At 42.4% G+C, this 25251-nt stretch overlaps 1 protein-coding gene across 3 annotated transcripts in view; it reads right to left on the bottom strand.

The window, feature by feature from the left end:
- Nucleotides 1-24050, bottom strand: part of figla (folliculogenesis specific bHLH transcription factor) — a 28501-nt gene extending 4451 nt beyond the window's left edge. Inside the window, exons 1-6 of one of the 3 annotated variants that reach the window (XM_030737758.1) lie at nucleotides 23905-24050; nucleotides 23606-23739; nucleotides 22601-22747; nucleotides 22410-22499; nucleotides 13406-13558; nucleotides 11893-11957 (exon numbers count right to left, since the gene is read on the bottom strand). In XM_030737758.1, coding sequence (XP_030593618.1) covers nucleotides 11940-11957; nucleotides 13406-13558; nucleotides 22410-22499; nucleotides 22601-22747; nucleotides 23606-23611 — 414 coding nt within the window. In that variant the 5' untranslated portion in view covers nucleotides 23612-23739; nucleotides 23905-24050 and the 3' untranslated portion in view covers nucleotides 11893-11939. Of the gene's footprint in view, nucleotides 1-11892; nucleotides 11958-13405; nucleotides 13559-22409; nucleotides 22500-22600; nucleotides 22748-23605; nucleotides 23880-23904 lie in introns of those variants that run through there. The other 2 variants (XM_030737757.1, XM_030737756.1) reach the window with 2 other exon arrangements.
- Between the last annotated feature and the right edge of the window lie 1201 nt (nucleotides 24051-25251).

Genomic DNA, 25251 nt, shown 5'->3' with positions numbered 1-25251 from the left:
CCCCTTTGCAATTGTGTTGCACAGCTGAAAACCATCGTACTAATTAAGCAGAAAAGAGAGAATGGCATTCTTTAGGTTAGCTTCTAGTATCTGAAGCTATGCAGTTTACAGGCTCAGAATGGCCAGAAAGAACAAACTTTCTTTAGAGACCCATCAGTCTATTGTGCTAAGACAGAAAGGCCATCCAATGCGAGAAACTGCGAGAAGACTTAAAATCTCTTTCCAGGCTGTCATCTACTCCCTTCAGGGAGCAACACAAACTGGCTCTAACAAGAACAGAAAAAAAAGTATGAGGCTCTGATGCACAACTGTACAAGAAGACAAATATCTGAGTGTGTGTAGTTCTTGCTCCAGCCTCTGACGGGGACGGTCGCATTCTATCTCTCTCCCTGCCCTCCCTATCTTTCCTGCTTGCTGCTTGCTGTGAGAGCGTCTCTTGCACACTGTTCGAATAAGAATAAGATTGAGAGCAATATGGATTTGGCAAACTGGGCCTTCAAGACCATGGATCGAATTTTTTCCACTATGAGATCTGGGAAAGGGGAGCCTGCGTGTCCGAGTGGAACAGACCCGGTTGGATACGTCATCGACTCTTGGAGCTCGTGGAGACCTGTGTGCTTCTCGGCCCTCGAGGTGGAAGACGTGGAAGACGCTTACATATTTGGCTATCTGGTAGCGGTATCTTTTCTGTTTGGGCTTGGAGGATACCTGATTTACCGTGAAATCAAGAAAACCTGGACGGCAGTTCGACATCTGCAGAGGCTGCCGACCCAGGTGGATGGGCTGACCAGAATGGTACAGACTCAGACTCAAAGCCTGATGAACCTGAGCCGTAGACTTGGGGAGTAGCAGGTGAGAGGGGTTCGATCTGGAGATAAGGTACGGTTCTGCTCAGTGAGGACGGGTAACTAATGAATTTGGATTATTGGATTTATTGAATGGTTTCCCAGTGAGACTGAAGGCTGTTGAAAAAAACAAGCAGCCTGTTCCAAAACAACACCTGCATTATCAGAATTCGGCTCCCTAGCCGGCCTTGGCTGGCAATCATATCTCTCCAGAACTATGTGTGAAGGCCGCTATCCCCCTCAGCCCTCTCTGTGATTTGTGAAGCTGGATCTGGTGTACCAAGGCTGCTGATGAACTTCCATCACTATCAGCAAACTGTTTGCCTGGGAGCTGGCATCTGGGCTCCACAATGCCCCCACCCTCTCGTCTCCGTCTGCGTCCCCTCCTGACCCTGACCCTACCCACCATACTGCTATCCCGGCTTTATATGTGCAATATGCTTTTTGCTGAGGTGTTTTTTGGAACCTCGTAAGGTGTTCTTTATGAACACAGTGTTACTGACAGAATTTATTCAATGCTCTTCTTTGTATGTCTGTAACAAATATTTGTAATGTTCCTTTAAGTAATGCGTTTGGTCCAGAACTCAGTGGAGCGGAAGTAACATTCAGTGCGGACTTTTTAGAGTGTGACACAAGCAACAAGGACTATGGGGGCGTGGGTTTCTGCATCTCCTCGCCATCTTCATACAGGACTTAAGTATATAAAGGACTCATGTCAGTTGTTATGGTGAAGTTATGTGTCAAGTCCAATTTTTGATCCGCTCATTGAGAAGAGTGAAGTGCAACTCCGAAGTTGATCGTATTTCTCCCGTTTGGTTACAGCAGGCAATGAGGTGCGTTCAAGGTGTCTGTTAATTTGAGTTTCCATGTAAATGTGATGAAACAGGCATTTTATGTCTGTAAACCTAACATGTACTGGGTTTATATTGGTCATAGTGTTATTATAAGGCATGTTACATGATGTCTAAATGATTGAAGTTTGCTGAATGTGTAAGAAAGGAATTAATGGTTACTGTTTAGGAATTGTGAGGTTTCTAAATACAATTTTTATTTTATTAGTTCTCACGATGGCAACGCTGAGTGATCCTGTTGGTGAGCTTGGAATAAACCATCTGTATATAAAGAACTTGTCCTCGTGGTGACTGACGGGAGTAACACACAGTATGAGATGATTTTTTTGAACCTAACTATCCCAATGTATCTCTTTCTGTCTCTCTGCTAAAGGTAGCGCCGTTGAGAAACGGTTGCATGACCTCAGACATCTGTCCCCCCCTGTCTGTGTTATGTTTTTGTTTTGGATGGATGTTCTGTTAACTGCAATTTCCCCATTTGTGGGACTAATAAAGGCATTCTTGATTCTTGATTCTTAAAATAAAGATGCCTTGCAGTAGCACTAAATGCTACCCGTCAACCAGTGTCAGCATCAACAGTGAAGAGGAAACTTGAGGTTGCTGGACCTGATGGCAGAATTGCCATGAAAAAGCCACATCTCAGACTGGCCACTAAAAAGAAAAGACTGAGATGGGCAAAAGCGCGCAGACATTGGACACAAAGACTGAAAGAAGGTGTTGTGGACACATAAATCCAAGTTGGAGGTCTTTGGATTAAACAGAAGAACATTTTTGAGAAGCAGAACAAATGAAAGGACGCAAGAAGAGTGCTTAATCCTTTAACAGCAGCGATTGCCTCTGATACCACTGTTACCTGCTAGTACTTGTCGTGAACAGCTGGTTAACGCCAAGCCCATCACCACTGAGCAGAGGTGGGAAGTAACAAATTACAAATACTTTGTTACTGTACTTAAGTACATTTTTCAGGTATCTGTACTTTACTTGAGTATTTATTTTTCTGACTATTTTTTACTTTTACTCCCTACATTTTTACACAAGTATCTGTACTTTCTACTTCTTAACATTTTCAAACAGGCTCGTTACATTAGGTTTAACACATCTGAGAAAAGTTTGCTTTTCCATCAAACGATCTGAGCCTAATGGAGAAATAACATAAGAGACAATCGCACTGGCATATCCTCCATCACCGGGGCTTATCGCGTAAAAAGGGATTAAATATGCAAACCCATATAATTTATGTATCATTTATAGCGTTATAATCAGGAATTAGAGTGGGCCAGACCGAGCAACCCAAGTCCCTAAGTTGTGCGCGCAGCCTAGCGCTACTGAAGAGGAGCGAGCATAAAGGGAGTCACGTATGGCAGGTAAATGCAACATTTCTAAATGCTCAACAAATATCAGCAAACACACAAAGTGTGTGCAGTTTGTCACACAGTGTGTCTGCTAGTTAAAAGAAGAGCTGCTGTATTTCCAGGGAGAGCAAAGAGAGAGAAGTTTCACTCAGAGATGGAGAAAAATGTAAGATAGAGGACAGGAGAGGAAGAAGAGAGGTTAGATTTAAAGGTAAAGACTGCAAAACAAACTGAAGTATGCTGACTGTGTGTTATTCAAAGATTGCACGAAAATATTGCAGTTTAGTAAGTAATAACAGGTTAGCCTTGCTGTACTGTATTTACATTAAAGCTCTGTGTTTGCACAGAGGCTGTGTTCATGGTCAGAGTTACAGGTTACATCAGTGCAGCAGAGATGAGTTTGAATCAAAGCTGCTGAGATTCATTCACTGAATCCAACATTTCTACAGCCTGTATGCGGTCAGTGTAGGGGATGGAGATCAGCTCAGATAGCTGTGAAATACTGGGTTACATCTTTGTGAATTCAGTTCTTCCACACAGAGCAGTAAACCTCAGATTGGAATAACGTTTGTATTCTCACGTATTTTATATTATTACAATAATATATAATGAGGTTCAGGTAGCTTTACAGAAAGATTGTGCTGCCTTTATGCAGCTTCTCATTTTATTTTCACATAAAGTTAGTACTGTTGTGGTTAATTTCAGTAAAGAATATGTTTGAATGTGTTTTGTAGTCTTTTCTGGGATTTGTGATTTTATTTTGAAATCTGATCGCCGGATGACATCACATCCGGGAGGTCACTTGGGGTTTTCTCTTCCTGGTTGATCACATTGGACATGGCAGGCATGCATACATGCTCTGAAGGTTATCCGTTGCCATCTACTTGGGAAAATGTTAAAGAGGCAATGCCGTAAGTTGAAATACATTCTGTTAAGTGTTGAGAATATATATTTTTGTATATTGTTGAATTAGAAGACATTTTTATTTTTGTTATGGGCAGACCTAGTGCATGCTTCTAATGCTACTAATATGGATATACTTTATGCTAAAGGCTATGTATAGAGCTATTTGTGGTTGGATATTTCAAGCCAAATATTTGTACTGTTTGTTTGCAGTTTTCACCGAAAAGTTAATGAAGGAATTCGACAGTAGTAAATGGTCAAACTTGCTTCGACTCCGTCTTCATTGACTGTGGTTTAACTTGGTGTTTAGTCAGAGTTTCGACACACTGCACAAGAACATCATAGTGAAAAGGGCACAATTTGATGTTTTGGAGCAAGCAAGATGGCAACGAGCAACAAGTCGTCAGTATCCTGTGCTAAGAGTGGGAAGACAACCACATCAACAGCAAGTTTGGGCCCGTGCTAGAGCTAAGGCAGAAGCAGCCAAGGTGAGAGCTACATATGCTGATCAGGAGGCTAAACTCAAAGTAGAAAAGGGCCGCCAGAGAAACAGAAAGGGTCACAAGAGAGGCCCAAGATCAGTTGGAAACAGCTAAGTTAGATGCACAGTTGGAAGTGCTTACTCTACAACGAGAGGCAGAGGCAGCCATGGCGGAGGCACAGGTATTGAGGATGCTACAAAAATGCACGTCATGGTGGGAGATGGAAAGTCTGTGTCAGATAAGTCCAGATTACAACGAACCAGCGAATATGTTCAGTCTCAGATTGACCTCCAGAATCAGTCACCACTGCAGTGTACACCGGTTCCCCCTGTCAAGCCTTTAGTATGCGCAGAGTCACAGACTAGCTTCAGGTCAGGGCGTCTAACAGTCGGTACAATACAACAAATGACGAACGACAGTTTCAAGGCTGAAGAGAATCATTCACCACCACGAAACCTACCCGATTCCTTGAGAGTAGGATTCAGGTCAAAGGCCAAGAGGCCAAGCTCCTGTCTAGATGCGCATGCCTTGTACCACACACCTCAACGTGTGCCACCAGTTAACTCACCACCTCCCCCAAGCTCATTTGCACAATATTTAGCACGCCGAGACCTCATTACATCAGGTCTGTACAAGTTTGATGACAAACCTGAGAATTTCCGTGCATGGCAGTCCTCATTTACCAATGCAGTGGCTGAAGTCCAACTCACAGCGACCCAAGAACTAGATCTTATGACCAAATGGCTTGGTAAAGAGTCTGGAGAACACGTGAGACGCATACGCTCAGTGCATGTCAACAATGCCATCCTGGCAGTGAATAAAGCATGGGAGAGGCTACATGAATGCTATGCTGCCCCCGAAGTTATTGAACAGTCGTTGTTTCAGTGGATGGACCAATTTCCAAAGATTTCAGCCCAAAGATCATGTTAAACTACGTGAACTTGGAGATTTATTAATGGAGATACAGGGCGCCAAGGAGGATGGATACCTCACTGGCCTCTCATATCTGGATACGTCTCGTGGGATTGCACCAATTGTAGACAAACTTCCTTATGGTCTTCAGGAGAAGTGGGTTTCCAGTGGTTCTTGGTACAAGGAGGAGAATAATGGCTGTTTCCCTCCATTCAGTTATTTCTGTGATTTCATCTGTTATGAAGCTAAGAAGCGAAATGACCCAAGCTTCGCTCATCAAAGTGACACAACCCTGACAAGATCAGGTAAACCAGCTGTGAAATATTTTTGTGGGAACAAACCCATCACAGTTCACAAAACAGACATCTGCACAAATGATAATGACCCTAACAAGAACTGCCCGCTGCATTGCAAGCCACACCCATTGAAACGATGCAGGACATTCAGGAAGAAACCTCTTGAAGAAAGGAAGGCCTTTCTCAAGGAGAAAGGAATATGTTTCAAGTGCTGTGCTTCGACATCACACCTTGCCAAGGACTGCAAGTCTCCTGTTAAGTGTGTAGAATGTGAAAGCAGCAAACATGATGCAGCCATGCATCCTGGCCCATCATTCGAACCTGTCAAGGCTCCTTCACCATCACAAGAGTATGGCGGGGAGGGAGAAGAAAATTTGAACGTGGCTGATGTTAACACTAATTGCACGGAGGTTTGTGGCCTAGGTCAGTGGAGTCGTTCATGCTCTAAGATCTGCCTTGCAAAAGTCTACCCTGGAGGTTTAAAGGATATGGCCATTAAGGTCTATGTAATTCTGGATGATCAGAGCAATCGTTCGCTTGCACGACCAGAATTCTTTGACCAGTTCAAGTTACAAAGCAGGCTTTATTCATATCATCTCAGAACATTGCTCTGGCATCATAGAAAACATACGGCAGGAAAGCAGAAGGGTTCCTGATTGAGTCCCTCGATGGCAAAGTTTTCTCTCTTCCACCACTCCTCGAATGCCCTGAGATTCCAACAATCGAGCTGAGATCCCTACACCAAGTGCAGTTGTACACCAGCCTCATCTCCGTCACATTGCTAAATACATCCCAGAACTGGACCCTGAGGCAGAAATACTGCTACTGCTAGGAAGGGACGTGCTCAGAGCACACAAGGTCAGGCAGCAGGTGAACGGACCACATGAAGCCCCCTTCGCCCAACGCCTTGATCTAGGATGGGTGGTGATTGGAGAAGTGTGCTTGGGGAACGCTCATAAACCTGTAATTAATGTATTCAAGACCCACGTGTTGGATGGCGGGCGCCATTCAATTTTTCAACCTTGCACAAGCTTCATGCAGGTTAAGGAAACACAAATTGGCTGTAGTCAGCCTGCTGTGTCATCAGATGGAATGTTGGGACAGACAATCTTTCACCAAACCAACAATGACAACAAACCTGCTCCATCAGTGGAGGACCTTCTCTTCTCAAAAATAATGGATGAAAACGTATACAGAGATGACGGCAACAATTGGGGTCGCCCCACTGCCATTCAAAGAGCCACGCCGACTCTTACCTAATAACAGAGAGCAGGCAGTCAAGCGGTTTGCATCTCTACAAGCGAAATTTTAAAAGGAATCCCAAAATGCAGGACCAATACATTATATTCATGGCAAGATCTTTGATAATGGTCATGCAGAAGTGGCCCCACCACTGAAGCAAGATGAACAATGCTGGTATCTACCATCTTTTGGGGGTGTACCATCCACAAAAGCCTGATCAGATCCGTGTCGTTTTTGATTCGAGTGCCCAGTTCTCTGGTGTCTCCCTCAACGACGTGCTTCTGACCGGACCTGACCTTAACAATCCTCTCCTCAGTGTGCTCCTGCGCTTCCGAAAGGAGAGAGTGGCAATCATGGCAGACATCCAACAGATGTTCCATTGTTTCTTGGTGCAAGAAAAACCACCGCAACTTTCTTCTTCGGTTTTTATGGCACCAGGACAATGACCTCACCAAGCCAGTCATCGATTATCGAATGAAAGTCCATGTGTTTGGTAATTCACCATCCCCTGCCGTAGCCATTTATGGACTGCGAAGAGCCATAAGGGAAGGAGGCCAAAAGTATGGAACTGATACAGTGAGGTTTGTAGAAAGGCACTTTTACATGGATGATGGTCTGATGTCATTGCCATCCGCGGAAGAAGCAATTGACCTTCTCTGGCGTACACAGGCTTCACTTGCTGAGTCAAACCTCCGTTTGCACAAGTTTGTGTCAAACTGCCAAGGAGTCACAGAAGCCTTCCCACCAGAAGACTGTGTTCCAATCATCAAGGACCTGGACTTAGACAAAGAAATAACACCTACACAACGCAGCTTAGGCCTGCTCTGGGAGATTATATCAGACACATTCACATTCTCTGCATCGACTGCTGTAAAACCATTCACGCGACGTGGAGTCCTCTCTACTGTCAACAGTGTATTTGATCCGCTGGGCTTGCTGGCTCCTGTCACAATTCAGGGACGGGCCCTGCTCAGAGAACTCACCAATGAACCAGCTGATTGGGATGCACCCCTCCCAGAGGACAAGCGGAAAAAATGGGAAACTTGGAGAGATTCCCTTCAAGATCTGAAGCAGCTTCACGTACCCCCGGGCATATAGTATGTCAACTTCACTGTCCAAAGCCGTACACACAGAACTGTGTGTGTTTTCAGATGCTTCAAACCAAGGCAATTGGTGCTGCAGCTTACATAAAAACAGTTCAGGAAGATGGGAAAGTGGAAGTGGGACTTGTCATGGGCAAGGCTAAGCTAGCACCACGGTCGGAACCTACCATCCCAAGGCTTGAGCTCTGTGCAGCAGTTCTCGGGATAGAGATGGCAGACCTCATCCAAGGGGAGCTGGATCTTAAGTTGGATGATGTCAAGTTCTACACTGACAGCAAGGTGGTGCTAGGTTACATTTGTAATGAGACAAAACGCTTCTACACATATGTGCACAACAGGGTCCAGCGCATTCGTCATTCTTCCAAACCAGAGCAATGGAATTTTGTACGAACAGAGGAGAACCCTGCAGACCATGCCTCAAGATCCTTACCGGCATCCCAGCTTGCACAAAGCTCTTGGTTCACTGGACCTTCATTCCTGTACCAACCGTCTATGGATACACAAACTCTAGTGAGAAGTTTGAGCTTGTTGAACCTGAGTATGACACAGAAATTCGGCCACAGGTACAAAGTCTGACCACACATCTGAAGGGACCCATACTTACCTCAGAACGTTTCCAGCGTTTTTCCACTTTTCACCTCCTTAGTGAGAGGAGTGGCATTTCTCATCCACATAGCGAGGTCCACAAACATTTAAACCACAACTGCAGGTCCAAAGGATGGCATAGGTGTCATTTAACACGCACTGTAGAGGAAGTGGCCCAAGCAAAGGACATCATATTCAAAGCAACGCAAAGGGCAGCCTTCGCAAAAGAACTGTCAGCCCTTCAAACAAACAAGACAGTGCCACTAAATAGCCCCTTGCAGAGACTTAACCCTACCTTGTACAATGGTCTTCTGTGTGTTGGAGGCCGACTGAAGCACTCTTGCCTTACACCCGCGGAAAGGAACCCGGTAATTCTGCCCAAGGAGGATCACATCTCCCTACTTCTTGTACGACATTTTCATGAGCAGGTAAAACACCAAGGTCGTCACCTAACAGAAGGAGCAGTGAGGGCAGCAGGACTATGGATTTTGGGAGGCAAGAAGCTAATTAATTCAGTTCTCTACAAATGTGTAATATGTCGGAAGTTGCGTGGGAAGCTAGAAGTACAGCATATGGCTGACTTACCACCTGAACGTCTAGAAGCTTGCCCGCCTTTTACATATGTGGGACTTGACGTTTTCGGGCCTTGGTTCGTTGCAACCAGACGTACACGAGGTGGACAGGCAGAGACAAAACGGTGGGCCATCATGTTCAGCTGTCTTAGCTCGAGAGCTGTGCACATTGAAGTGATTGAGTCAATGGATGCATCCAGCTGCATTAATGCCCTCAGACGCTTCTTTGCACTCAGAGGCCCTGCTAAGTTGCTCAAATCTGATTGTGGGACCAATTTTATTGGAGCTTGCACGGAGCTAGGCATGGAAAAGTCAGTGCAAAAATACCTAGGGGAGCAAGGATGCAGATGGGAATTTAACCCCCCGCATGCCTCACACATGGGAGGGCCATGGGAGCGCATGATTGGTATTGCCAGGCGAATTCTTGACGCCATGTTCCTGCAGCAAAAGACCCGCCTCACCCATGAGGTGCTTTGCACTGTGATGGCAGAAGTCACAGCCATCATAAACGCACGTCCCCTTGTTCCAGTGTCTACAGATCCACAACAACCTTTCATTCTGTCACCATCAATGCTCCTCACGCAGAAATCAGGCGCTCCACCTCCTCCTGGAGTTTTCTCAGACAAGGACCTATACACAAAACAATGGAGGCAAGTGCAGGCTCTTGCAAATCAGTTTTGGACACGGTGGAGGCAAGAATATTTGCCCTCCTTGCAACGACGACAAAAGTGGACAGTACCACGAAGGAACCTCATAGTTGGAGATCTGGTTCTTCTCAAGGACAAGCAGATTGCCCGCAACTATTGGCCTATGGGTATAGTCACAGCGGTACACCCTGGAAAGGATGGATGTGTACGGAAGGTCAATGTGAAGATAACTGAGCAAGGTACCACTAAGACATTTCTAAGACCAGTTACAGAAGTCATACTACTTCTGCCTTGTGAAGGGTAAATGGACTGATTGGATTTTCTCATAGTTCTTGATACAGGGTGGCCTCACAGAGGCCAGGCGGGGAGTGTGCTGCCTTTATGCAGCTTCTCATTTTATTTTCACATAAAGTTAGTACTGTTGTGGTTAATTTCAGTAAAGAATATGTTTGAATGTGTTTTGTAGTCTTTTCTGGGATTTGTGATTTTATTTTGAAATCTGATCGCCGGATGACATCACATCCGGGAGGTCACTTGGGGTTTTCTCTTCCTGGTTGATCACATTGGACATGGCAGGCATGCATACATGCTCTGAAGGTTATCCGTTGCCATCTACTTGGGAAAATGTTAAAGAGGCAATGCCGTAAGTTGAAATACATTCTGTTAAGTGTTGAGAATATATATTTTTGTATATTGTTGAATTTAGAAGACATTTTTATTTTTGTTATGGGCAGACCTAGTGCATGCTTCTTAATGCTACTAATATGGATATACTTTATGCTAAAGGCTATGTATAGAGCTATTTGTGGTTGGATATTTTCAAGCCAAATATTTTGTACTGTTTGTTTGCAGTTTTCACCGAAAAGTTAATGAAGGAATTCGACAGTAAATGGTCAAACTTGCTTCGACTCCGTCTTCATTGACTGTGGTTTAACTTGGTGTTTAGTCAGAGTTTCGACACACTGCACAAGAACATCATAAAGATAGCTGGTAGAAACGTCCTCCAAAGAACTACTTTTACTTTCTTTGAGTAAATTTCAGACCCTGGACTTTTTTTTTTTACTTTTACTTAAGTAAAGAAGTTGAACCAGTACTTCGACTTTTATCAAAGTATTTTTTAACACAAGTAATTGTACTTCTACTTAAGTATAGAAGGTCAGTACTTTTGCCACCTCTGCCGCTGAGACGCCTGATCAAATGCACTTTAAATTACTGTAATTATGCAACAGTTTGTCCTAAAAACACACCTCCAAAATGTGTCAGCAAAATTTAAAGAATAAGCAGAGAGAATTCTGGAGTGTCCAGCACCGTCTCTGAATCTGAACCCTAATGAACTGTTGTGAGAGCAGCGTGATCATGTGGTACATCAAGCAAATCCATATTAGGGGAGAAGCAAAAGGTGATTTTTTTTTTTTTGGTAAAGGCAAAGTTTGAAGCACACATTCATCATTTCCATTAAAATTATTTCTAACTGACAATGTTAGCATGTCCTGCTCATTTGCTGTATTTCCTATTCAGACCAATTTCATGTGTGTCTCCATATAGAAAACAAGAGAATTTTCAAGTGAGCCCAAACTTTTGAGCAGTTTTGTGTGTGTGTATAAATTTATTTATTTATTTATTTATTTTTTTTGGGGGGGGGGGGGGGGGGGGGTGGTGGTGGTAATCATTAAAACAAGGGACAAATACATCTATATGAAAGCATTCCATAGAAGCAGAAAAATCACTGGGGCTAAATTTCAATTTAAGACGCAATAATCAATCGGGGGACCATCTCCATCAGTGTGCTGGGCTCATTGGTATTCACACCCATACATATTCATAGATGCTCATTCAAACCACATGGGGGCAACATTTGTATACTTTCTGACTAATCAGGTAAAATCTATGTTTTATGATAATTCATGCAGCAAGAATAATATATTTGTCTAATTATAATTCAAGGTAAAACCAGCTCAATTGTTAAATGTGTTCTGAAGTGATCAATTAGATTCTGTATGATTAAAAATTGATCCTGCCATTTTGCCATTTCATCATTTGTATTCTATCTAAAAATGCTTTTCTAAAAACTGATTTCATAGTCTTGTATTTGAAAAGCAAACCTGGCAGGTGTCCAAAGTCGGTCCGTGCCAGCTGGTGTAAACACCACTCAGCAGGGTTGAGATGTCTGTTGAAAGAGGAAAGTGTTAGCGTCTACGTTCTTACAATGTTTCTTCAGTCAGTCAATTTTTCATGAACACACAGGCTAGGTTCCTATGAGGAAGTCTTTTTTTATCCACTTTTTAAATGTGCAAATGCTGAAGACCAACATCTCACAATAACTGAGCGTACAGCATAATGTATAAGAGTGTGTGTGTGTGTGTGTGGGGGGGGGGGGGCAGCTCTGATCTAAACCTCTTGACACAAATGATCCAATCAGATGCTGAGGCACTTGTGAGAACTGTTTGAATCTCTCAGATGTTGGCACTACTCAGAAGCTTTGTGTTGATTGTCAGTTGACGCACGCTTCTGCCAGATCATTTCTGGAATTAAATGTGTGATTGCCTATTGTTGCACATAAAGGTTGCCTGTCTTCTGCCTGAAAGGTTGCACCATCTGTCAGTGAGTGACTGTGGCACATGCTTAATCATGCTGGGGCTACCATTCGCATTTGAATAACCCAGAACCAATTTAATAGTCATCAAATCACATCTTTGTTGATAAATACACTGAGGTGTTACAGCTCATCAATAAGGGTACATGGGAGGTCATCAAATGTAGCTTTTAAGAAGGAAAGAGTTAAGGTCCTGTCAGAGCATTTCAGTCAGGTTGAGTTCTGGACTGTGACTGGGCCATTGCAAAACCTTAACTCTTTTCTTTGTCATTCACTTCCAGCCATATTCCTTGTTTGCTCCCTCACTAACATGTTGGATGAACTATAGCTGAGGATAGCATCACAGAGAGGTACCAAGACCTGCTTTTTCTCACAAAAACGTGGCTAAACTGCAATAATCTAGACTTTGCTGTGGAACTAACATTGTTCTCTGTAGACAGGACATGTGACACTGGCAAGACAACAGGTGGTGGACTTTGCATTTATGTAAACAATACCAGATGGTGTACGAATGGTGCTGTTCACAGTTTAAGAATTGCAATTTACACAACACGACAAGCTGATGTTCCAGACATCATGTGGGTTGTTCAGATGTAACTTTGCAAACTTAAGCTGTGCTACAATTTTTAGAAAGAACCATTTCCAACAAGCTATCCTTGTTCAGTCTTTTATAGTTGTACTGTCATGTACTTTAAAATTTAACATGCTAACTGTAGAGTCTGAGATGGAGCACTTTTTTTTTTTGGCAGTCTCTCTGATTATTGCACTGTTTCACCTTGGGGTGAATTTGCTGCGACATCCTCCCCGGGAAGGATTGGCAATGTTTTACTTAAGCATTTATAACAATGCTCACATTTGTGGTTGATCAATTAATCAATTGTATTTGATTAGCAGCACCTGGCTGCTACTTACCCTCTTAATTTCTGTGGAAGCAGTAAGGGTATACTTAGTTTTTTTAATTTTGTTTATTTTACACACTGCTTCTATATTCTGGCTTAACTTTTGATAGGTTCATGAGTTACCAGAGGCTGATCAGGTGCTACTTGGATGATGAACTGGTATGTTGGCATCACACAGTGTTGCAACACCAGTCGGGTCATATCTCCATCCTCTGCCACCGGTTCAGGGGGTAAAGTGAATCCATCATCTATGTGCTCCTCTGTCATGCTCAGCAACTGTCAAGGAGAAAAATAAATACAGTTAGAAGTTAGATCAAAAGTTCATTCTGGGGGGCAAATTGCCTAGTTACAAAATATAAAATGGTAAATGGACTAGTTCTTATATAGCGCTTTTCTACTCAGATATGAGCACTCAAAGCGCTTACACAACACGTTCACATTTACCCCATGCACACGCATTCATACAAGCACTTCCATGATTAATTAATTAAGCTAAGTGCTTTAATCATCTAACATTCTCTCACATTCATACTCCGACGGAACGGTCGGAGAGCAACTTGGGGTTAAGTATCTTGCCCAAGGATACATTGGCACGCAGCCTGCAGTAGCCAGGAATTGAACCACTGACCTTCCAATTAGTAGGTGACCTGCTCTACCTACTGAGCTACAGCCACCCTAAAATGTGACAGGGTCATCTATATTAATCCAAGACCAATTTAATGAGAACCACCAACACACGCAGGAAAAAAAAAAAAAAAAAGGATGGAAAAGTTACTCTATAAAAAGGTCACTGCACCATGCCATAGAGCAGTGGCTCCCAAAGTAAAGACTGCTGCAGCCCACTTAAACAGAAAACCAGCCTGTGAAATATTCCAGGCTAGAAGCATGTCTTCACTCTCATCCAAATACAAGACAAAGTGATGCACTTCCTTAAAAATAAGTTTGATTGAAAAACCAAAACAAAACAAAAAAAAAAAAAACAACACAGGCTGTTGGCTATAAATTGCTAATACTACCCAGTCATATGTAGAGTGCTAATGTGTGACCCACTGGAACACAAATTTTAATATAAGAGCAGTAAACGTAGGTCAGAGTAATGAGCAATATCATAAACTAACCACCTCCTATTACCAATTTTATTTCACTTCTTATATCTATAAATACACTTATATGTAACTATGCATACTTGTGAGTAATTTCAAACTGAATTTGTTATTACTGCACCCCCCCCCCCCCCCCCCCCCCCCGCAGTACCTTCGGCCCACACTTTAGAAATCACTGCCACAGAGGAAAACACAATCACAACTAAAACTCAAAAACTCCACTTTGAAACAGAAATTTTAATTCTTAAAAAATAAAAATAAATAAGAGGCACATGCACTAGAAGATCTTAACTTCATTAACGTAATGAAAAGAATAAAAAGAATTTTTGGGGAAAAGTGACTTCCTGTTATGCCATGGACAGGTAAGCTGCTAGGCTTCAGAGTTCCTGATATTTAAGTGTAAAACTCGCTCAAAATGTTATTTTATTAAAAAAAAAAAAAATTTAAAATTAAATCGAGCTGTAAGCGATATCTCTGGCTAAATCCTCCACCTGTACTCTCAACCCCATGCAGACAGCATTGGTGCACTTATGCCCCCTTATAGCCAATATCATCAACTCTTCTCTGGAATCAGGAGTAGTACCCTCTAGCTTTGAAACTGTCTCAGTGACTCCAATTCAAGAAGCCAGCTCTTGACCCTGATGACCTTGATTATCGGGCTCTCTCTAACCTTCCTTTTCTCAGTAAAATCGTGGAAAGAGCAGTGGCCATCCAACTGCAGCAACATATGGCTAACTATAACTTCTATGCACCTTTACAATCTGGCTTCAGAGCACACCACAGCACTGAGACTGTACTTATTGAAATAACTAATGATCTTGTTGCTGCTGACTCTGGCCATATCAGCATCCACATCCTTCTTGACCTCTGCAGCTTTTGACACCATTTCTCATACCATCCTTATTACCCATCTATCCAACCATCTTGGACTCACTGGCACTGCACTCTCTTGGTTTTAGTCCTACCTCTCCAACCGTACACAGTGTGTCAGAGTGGGAGACTCCCGCTCCAGTTAAGCATGGTGTGCCTCAAGGTTCTGTGCTTGGACCCCCTTCTCTTCCCCATCTACATGCTCCCCCTTGATCAGATCATTTGTCGCCATGGTCTCCATTTTCATTCCTACGCTGATGACACTGAACTCTTAGTACCAAACCCTCCTCTCAGCTCCCCCCTCAATCTCTTGTCAGTTTGTCTGCATGTCACTTAATCTACTTAGCTAAACAGTAATAAAACAGAGCTCTTGGTTGTGGCCCCCAAAGCCCTACTCCAGAAATTTAGAGACCTACTCACTGACATAGATGGTTCCCCCAGCTCACCTTCACATATGTTCAAGACTTGGGTGTCATCTTAAGACTCCACACTTTCATTCAAGTATCATATCAAATTGGTCACTAAAACAGCCTTTTTCCACCTTATGAACATCTCTAGACTCCGGCCCTTACTTACTGACTCTATATCAGAGACCCTTATCCATGCCTTTGTCCCCACCCAGCTTTACTACTGCAATGGGGTCTTGTTCGGGATCTCCGGCAAAGCTCTGTACAGGCTCCAACATTTCCAGAATTCAGCTGCCAGGCTTCTAACCTGCACTAAGGTCTGGCAACCCCCAGCCTTATCAAGCTACACTGGCTCCCAGTAAAGTCTCGCATGGTGTACAAAATCCTTCTCACTTACAAATCCCTCAGTGCTTTGGCCACTCAATATTTGTCCAACCTCTTGCACCTATACAAACAGCCTGAGACACTACTGTCCTCAGCCACGGGTCTACTCGTTGTCCTTTGCACCAATCTCCATACCTCTGGGGACAGAGACTTCAGTGTGGCAGCCCCTACTCTCTGGAACTCTCCCTTCTCAGCTTCGCAATACCCCACTTTCAAGAAACTGTTGAAAAATCACCTGTTCAAAAAGGCCTTCAATTCCTAGGGTTTTTTTTTTTTTTTTGGGGGGGGGGGGTCCTTTATTCAGTGTCCTTTGGTTTCTTGAAAGGCGCTATATAAATCTAAATTTATTATTATTATTGGTATTACTACTACTACAGTGGTACTGTGAAGAGGGAAAGCTAATACAGTGAGAAAAATGAAAGCTGGCCGACCTAAAGCCACAATTCAAGACGAATTAGAAGACGCCCGGCGATTCAACTCTTAAATTCATACAAGATTTATTCAGCTGTGAATTCAACCTGCCGGCCAACTTCAGTCTTCAAATACAAAGGGCATACTGGTCGCTACCTCAAACCTCCAGACCCCATACTTGTCTTTATTATGCAAACTTTTTGGAATTCACCATTTAAAAGAAGGCTTTAAGGGAGATCTGGAGGAAGAAAATACAACTCGGAAACAAAATGCTGCACTTCAACCATGTCTACGCCAAGGCTGTAGAAAAGACAATGCTGTCAAAAGAATCCTGAAGGGAAAGGCGTTTGGTTTCAAACTCCTTTCACCAGGATGAAGATCCACTGGGAAAGAAGAACTCAAATCTATAACACCACCAAAGAGGCGAGGGAAGAACTGGAAAGACGCAGCTTCATGCAGCCATTGTTGAAATGAATGAGACTAGGCCAGAGACCTGGTTCTGGGAGGTAATGGAGTGGCAGTGCAAGGAGAGATCACGGAGAAGCAACAACGTCAGCAATAAGAGCTCATGAAAAACAAGAATTTATGAGATACCTTGATTAAGGTCTATATTTACAAAGAAATAAAACAGAAATCAATGTTCTAGCAATGTTCTGATTCCATCTATTCACCTGTTAAACTGTTTTGTTTGTTACACTGGACACAGAACAACTAAATCTTCTGGTGCAGGACCAAATGTCCTTCCTAAGATAGGTGTAGCTACCCTCTAATGAGATCAGAATGCCAGAGGATATGAAAACCCTCGGTCCGGAAACACTTGTGTCATGCCACTGTTGTGGCGATGTTCGTGGGGTGCATAGCAGAAAAAAGATAACGCAATAGATTCTATTTTGTGGGATATAGTTAAAGCTGTTACAAGAGGGAAGTTTATTTCAAGGGCAGCTTTTCAAAAAAAGGAAAAGAGAAAAATACAAAAAGAAATTGACCACTGATTTGAAAATGATGGAAGTGCAGCACAGTAAGCAGGGATGAGACAGTTTTTTAAATAATTATAAGACAGCAGCTAGAATACATTGAGTGATGAGACAGAAAAAAAAAATAGATCCACTAAACAAACCTATTACGAATCAGTCTCTAAGGTGGCCAAATGTTTAGTAAGACATCTAAAGCCTCTAATACAATATTTAAAATCAGAGATCCTTTAACGATGAACCTCGTTTCAACCAGAACAGATGAAAGTCCGTATTCTCAGCACCCAGCATAAGAGCTTGAAATAAGGGAATTCCTCGATTCACTGGATTTGCCTGCTATAGGAGAAGATCAAAACAAAAATTTTTTGGAAAATTACTTTAAAAATAAATAAATAAATAAATAAAAAAGTCCAGGTAGTGACAGACTTCTGAATCAATGGTATAAAATCTCTCCCCCATCTACTAGAGTTTCAACATCATTAGGAGATAAGGAATACATTTATATAGAAAAGTAATAATGAAAACGTCAAGCAAGTACTCCACATATGAAGTAAGAGTAAGGGTGTAGTATTGCAGTGGTTTGTACACTGACTTGCAGCAGACACACTTTAAAAGGTTCGCAGAATTACAAAAGGAATTTGGACTGGAACACTAAGACTTTTTTTCCCCAGGTACCTACAAATAAGGGATTACGATGTTAAAAAGATCAAAGCTGCAGTATTCAGAGAAGGTAATGTACTGACTGACAGTTTAACAGTACTGTTGCCTCACAGCAAGAAGGTCCTGAGTTCGAATCCACCTTGGCCAGGGCATGGGGTTTCTGTGTGGCGCTTGCATGTTCTCCCCCGTGTTTGTGTGGGTACTCCGGTTTCCTCCCATCATCCAAAGACATGCAGTTAGTGGGGTTGGGTTAATTAGTGATTCTATATTTTCCCATAGGAGCAAATGTGAATGGCTGTGTCTCTGTGTTAGCCCTGCGACAGGCTGGAGATCTGTACAGGGTGCACCCTGCTTCTTGTCCTTTGACAGCTGGGATAGGCTCCAGAAACATGAATAAAGCTCAGAATCCTTATAATAGTTTTTATTTACAAGGTATTGGGGACACTGCACATTATATTCTAAATCAAAACATGTAGAAAAATGTATAAATTTTCCAATTACTTTACAGGAAATTAAGAAAAATTAATGTTGGGCTGTTCAAAAAAAAAATAGTCTCTGCATTTTTCTTTAAAAACTCAAATATTCACTTTATGAACTGAAAAATCTTTAGGAATTAGCATTCCTATGAATCACTAAACTAATATTTAGTTGTATAACAACTGTTTCTGAGAACTCCTTCACATCTGTGTTGCATGGAGTCGACCAACTTCTGGCACCTGTGAACAGGTATTCCAGCCCAGGTTGATTTGACAACTTTCCACAATTCCTCTGCATTTCTTGGTTTTGTGTCAGAAACAGCATTTTTGATGTCACCCCACAAGTTTTCTATTGGATTAAGGTCCGGGGATTGGGCTGACCACTACATGACTTTAATTTTGTTGGTCTGGAACCAAGATGCTACTCGCTTACTGGTGTGTTTGGGGTCTTTGTCTTGTTGAAACACCCATTTCAAGGGCATTTCCTCTTCAGCATAAGGCAACATTCCCTGTTCAAGGATTTTGATATATGCAAACTGAACCATGATCCCTGGTATGTGATAAATAGGCCCGACACCACAGTAAGAGAAACATCCCCATATCATGATGCTTGCAGCACCATGCTTCACTGTGTACTGTGGCTTCAATTCAGTGTTTAGGGGTCATCTGACAAACTGTCTGGGGCCCTTGGACCCAAAAAGAACAATCTTTCTTTCATCAGTCCAAAAAATGTTTCTACATTTCTCTACAGGCCAGTCGATGTGCTCTTTGGCAAACTGCCACCTCTTAGCACATGCCTTTTTCTTTTCTTTTTTTTAAACAGTGGGATTTTATGGGAGCTTCTTGCCGACAGATTAGCCTCACACAGGCGTCTTCTAATTGTCACAGTACTCACAGGTAACATCAGACTGTCTCTGATCACCCTGGAGCTGATCACTGGCTGAGTCTTTCCCATCCTGGGTATTCTTCGATCCATTTAAATGGTAGTCTTCTGTTTTCGTCCACGTCTCTCTGGCTTTGCTTTACATTTTAGAGCATTGGAGATCATTTTAACCGAGCAGCCTGTTGTTTTCTGCACTTCTTTATATGTTTTTTCCTCTCTCCAATCAACATTTTAATCAAAGAACGCTGTTATTTTGAACAATGTCTGGAACGGCCCAGTTTTCTCAGGTTTTCAGTGAGAAATGCATGTACAACATGTGTTGGCTTCATCCTTAAATAAGGGCCACCTGATTGACACCTGTATTTTCACAGAATGAATGCCCTCACTGATTAGACTCTATACTGCTATTTTTTTTTAACACACCCCTTTCAATTATCAATTACACAGACTCAGGAGCATGCATCTCATGAATGTTGGGTCTGTTGGTTTTCTATGACTCTACTACACCTACTGGTAAATTATTTGCCATGTATTAATATGATTTCTACCAAAAATATTGATTGATCTGGTTAGTCATGTTGGACTGCTATTATTTTGAACACAGCTGTACGTGTGTGTGTGTGTGTGTGTGTGTGTGTGTGTGTGTGCGTGTGGAAGCAATAAGGAGTTGCAGTCACACTGAAAGGAGAAACTTAATATCAGCAGTATGCAGCACTGAGCTGAAAGCAGACATGCAAATAAATAATGTGAATATGCTTTTTGGGGTTTTATTTATTATTCCAAAGACAAGGTATCAGAACTGGAAAAAGCTGGATTAGTGCATTCTACACACCAGCAATACATCAATAGCCTCTCATGACTGCTGATTTCTTAAAAGATTTGACCTTTTAGTCTCAACTTTGAGTTGTTGGAACTAATAACAGATTTCAGAGCAGGAAGGAGTGTTGACATTTTTTAACCATAAAACCTGCCTTTTCAGCAGCTGCTTTTGATTAGAATGTGTTCCACTTAGCTTCACAGACAATGACATATGTCAGGGGTCCTGCCAGAATAGCTGTTAACAAGGTGACTTTCACTAGCAAGAGTGATGCCAAGAGGAAATTAATGTTAGCACTCAATGGAGCAATATGAATCCACATTAATGCTAATTATAAAAAATAAATAAATAAATAAATTAAAAAAAAAAGGTACAGACTGGACAGCAGAGCTTTGTTAGTCTGGTGCATGTCTTCAGAGAGCGTGTTATAAAAGAGACCAAGAGAGTGCTTAAATGCAATTAAGGTCAACTTACATAATCTATTCTACTGTAATGCATAATCAGTGGAGAAATATGCAGTTAGGTCCAGTTTCACCTTTGTAGACCACCACAGTAGGGTTTAATCCCGGGATCCGGGATTCCCGGGAAATGCGATCAGAACCATTTCCCGTTTCCCGGGAAACGTTAGACGGGAAACCGGGAAAAAAGTCGCGCGCGTTGATTTGACTTTCAGAAAGAAAAGAAAGCTTCAGAATGTTAAATTTAAGGAAATATTGAGAGAAGGGTTCGTTTAATGCGAAAAGCATTACTCTTCATTTCAGGCACGTTCAGCCTCCGTTTAAGGCTTCAGCTTCATCTCAAGCGTTTTAATAGAGGTATTACATAGTTGTACATTTTTCCTCTTTAATTTGTTGAAATCGTAGGCAATGTGTTTACCCTAAGGTATTTTGTATTATATAATTTCATATTATTATATATTGTTATATTGCATTATATAGCCTATAAAATATGCCTGCCCTGAACAATAAAGAAATATCTGTTTAACTTCGAGTGTTTCTTTTCCTCGTTTGCAGCCGCTTACTAACAATCATGAATTAGGATACGGGCCTAATGTGTGAAGAAATTATCATGAAATAGATTGCTTTAACATATTTTGCTTTTAAAATGGAGTTGAGTAAAATGTATATTTTTTAGGCTATAAGGATTGGCCAGTTTTTCAAAAGACGATTCACAGCGAACCTACTTTAACCCTCAGACACGGTGTTATAAATTTGCTGTTGCCAGAATGGCAATGACCAAGTCGTAGTGCATTACTCAAGGCCCTGTGTTATGCCATATTATAGTGTAGTACGGTAGTTAACTTTTCAATGACTATTACAGCGTTCCACTGGTGGAGATATAGCGCAACAGATGTCGCCACGACAGCGCAGGTGGCTGAGCCTTTATCAATGCTGTGGAGATGAACCGTATTGTTTTGCACAAGCAATTGTAAAATAGCTTGGTATAATTCCATGTACAATGGAGGAATATTCGAATTATATTTGTTAAGGGAGTGTTGAGGAACGATACAACACCGCATAGCTCGAGCACTCGAATGTCGAGATGTAGGTTTTATTGCGTTAATCAAGCCGACGTTACCCCCTACTGGGCATAACAGGACATAGCTGGAAAGCTACCTCTACAATATCAGAATAGGTTAAGGCCGACACAGGCTACAGAAGGCCTAATTAAAATAAAAAAATAAATAAACTTTTTCCCGGGATTCCCGGGAAATGGCTCGTCATTTCCCGGGATTTGATTCATGTCATTTTCGGGAAAAATATTAAACCCTACACCACAGCAGTGATGTGAAGTACAGACTTTCAACTTTAATTCAAGGGTTTAAAAATAAAAAAATAAAAAATAAGTATTGCATTAACCGTTTAGGAATTACAGCTAATTATATACACAGTCCCCAATTTTCAGACGCTCAAAGGTAATGAACTGACTGGCAGTTTCATGGTAAGACAATTCCTGCTCCCTTCCTAATTTCAGCCCAACTGGCATGTGTTTAAGTTATTAAATGCAAAACTGAACTACAGATTCAGGGCAGTATGTGAGGCTCTACTCAGTGATGTCGGCACACTCTGAATGTGGCTCAGCTATTAAGTTGATTCAGCAATGTCACTCAAGTTTACACAAACTGAAAAATCAGACAACACTTACATCATCCACCCTCCATAGGTCACTGCCAAGGCCTTCAGTCTGACTGTAAGTGATTGCATTCTTTAAGAAATCGGTCCCACTACCTTCATCCTAGGACACAGAAAATTACACCAATCAACATTTTGCAATAAATGGCAGTGCTGCCTTTGGAAAACAAAACTGGTCTTTTCACAGTCCCGCTGAGCACTTACACTGTCAGTTTCCTGCAAAACCGCAAGAAGCAATCGAATGTACTCTGTTGCAGCTTTAAGTGTGTCCACTTTGCTGGGCTTTCGGTCTGGTCGCATCAGAGGTACCATCCTTTTCAAGCGAGAGAACATGGTATTCAAGTTCCTGATCTGCAACAAGAACAAAGCTGAAGCTTTACATGAAGCGGAGCTTGTTACTGATTAAACCTTTTATGTAAGACATCTGCAGGGTTTTGAAACACGAGTTATTGTTACATTTCTGTGAATAGATGAAGATTTGTGGAAACAAATCCCAGTATACATGGCAAAAAGAAGAATCACAGCACCTACATTCATACTTATTTGATCATAATAAGCATGCAGTTTTACACACAGCTGACTAATCCAATCTGAAATCCTGAAATATTATCCTAAGTCTGCTTTTTTTTTTTTTTTAACCGTTATTTAACCAGGCGAACAGATTAAGAACAAATTCTTATTTACAACTGTGGCCTGGCAAAAGGGGAAGCCTTTTGAAGGGAAAGGAATAAAAGAATTAAAAAAGAAAAAGAAAATAGAATATAAAATAAAATTACAAGACAGTGTAACAACAATAACGATCATCTTATGCAAACATCCACGCCATTATCTTTCAATGGAGGAAAACTTTGTCCAGGAATCTAGCTTGTTTCAGACATCTTAATGCCAGGCTGCAGCCATAAATGCTGAATTTTATGAAAAGGTCAGTTTTATATAAGTGCTTAACACCCAAACTGTTAATAAAAAAAAACAAAAACTTCAGGGCTGAAGAAAATGTGTTACTGGTGTCTTGCAGCTTCTGTGTGAACTGTAACCCCAAAGCTGACACGTTTTTCACAGCCATCTACATTTTAGGATAACAATCTCCAGCTAGCTCAGTTAGCTGAGAAGTTTGCAGACACTTTCTCCACTTTTAGGTAAGCTGTTAAAAGAAAATTTGCCAGCCGACATTTATTAGAGCTTATATGCCGCACCCCGGTGAATACTCACTCTCATTCGTTCCTTGGCGTTGACTAACTCTCTTTTTTTCACAGTTTCTCTGAAGTCCTCGGCCACAAAGTATAAATTGTCCCGGCCTCGTTTGAACTTCTCAATGTTGCAGTAAACCGGCAGCGCAGACTCGCCTGTCAACAGTTTCAAAATGTCACTCATTGATTCCTCCTCTGGTACCTTCATTTTAACGGGGACCGTTTGTTTAAAAATAACTCTCTGATTTCTTTAATTCTGTATCATGGCACCATGTAAATAAGCGAGCTGGAAGTAGCCTGTGGCAGGGCGGAGGATCACACCTGTGTCAGGAGCGTTTTAATTAGGGCCAGGTGTTACGTCGAGCCGCGTTTCCCCATCAGATACGGTTTCCCCAGCGTCTCTGCGCCGCCCACGCGGCAAAAATCGCGCGTGCTTGTTCAGCGCTCGTAACCACACCGCCGTGCTTGAGCCGCAAGAGAACTACGGACACCGTGAAAGCTCAAACAACGTGTTTCGGCGAAGTTGTCCCACTTTTTGCAAATGCGCTCCCATCAGATACGTGCGCTCTCTCTCTCTCTATGTTTAGATGTTTATCGATAGATAGATAGATAGATACTCCATATAGCCCATGCGGATAGCTCTATATAACCCAAAACTGGGTGAACACATCTTGATAGCCTAATAACAGCCATCAGAAACCGTTCCCCCTGTGTTAAACTGGGGGAACACATTCTGATGGCCCAGGGACAGCCATCAGAAACCGTTCCTCCTGTGTTAATCTGGGGGAACGTTTCCTGATGGCCCAGGGACAGCCATCAGATACCGTTCCCCCTGTGTTAAACTCGGGGAACGCGTCCTGATGGCCCAGGGACAGCCATCAGGAAACGTTCCCCCAGATTAACACAGGGGGAACGGTTTCTGAGGGCTGTCACTGAGCCTTCAGGATGCGTTCCCCCAGTTTAACACAGGGGGAACGGTTTCTGAGGGCTGTCACTGAGCCTTCAGGATGCGTTCCCCCAGATTAACACAGGGGGAACGGTTTCTGATGGCTGTTATTAGGCTATCAAGATGTGTTTACCCAGTTTTGGGTTATATAGAGCTATCCGCATGGGCTATATGGAGTATCTATCTATCTATCTATCGATAAACATCTAAACATAGAGAGAGAGAGAGCGCACGTATCTGATGGGAGCGCATTTGCAAAAAGTGGGACAACTTCGCCGAAACACGTTGTTTGAGCTTTCACGGTGTCCGTAGTTTTCTTGCGGCGCAAGCACGGTGCGCTGGTTACGAGCGCTGAACAAGCACGCGCGTTTTTTGCCGCGTGGGCGGCGCAGAGACGCTGGTGGGCGGCGCAGAGACGCTGGGGAAACCGTATCTGATGGGGAAACGCGGCTCGACGTAACACCGGCAGCAGCAACAGTGTTGCCAGATCTCACGACAGAAACAAGCAACCAGCTCCATGAAAGCAAGCCCAAAATAAGCCCAACTGGCAACCCACAACATTGTGTAAAACTTACCCGCTTTTGAACAGTATTGTTCAATCGCAGTATAGCTCATTTCTTTGTTTTGTCTCATTGTGTTTTGTGTTCATGCGTGCAGATCTCACTTATTCATGGACTTATAAAATACAAGACTTCTATTACAGGCTTTTATTTTCCATCAAT

The sequence above is a fragment of the Archocentrus centrarchus genome, chromosome 9 (genome assembly GCF_007364275.1).
Source record: "Archocentrus centrarchus isolate MPI-CPG fArcCen1 chromosome 9, fArcCen1, whole genome shotgun sequence".
Taxonomy (NCBI): Eukaryota; Metazoa; Chordata; class Actinopteri; order Cichliformes; family Cichlidae; genus Archocentrus; species Archocentrus centrarchus.
Note: the sequence above shows the minus strand (reverse complement) of the source record. Positions and strands in the feature narration are given on the sequence as shown.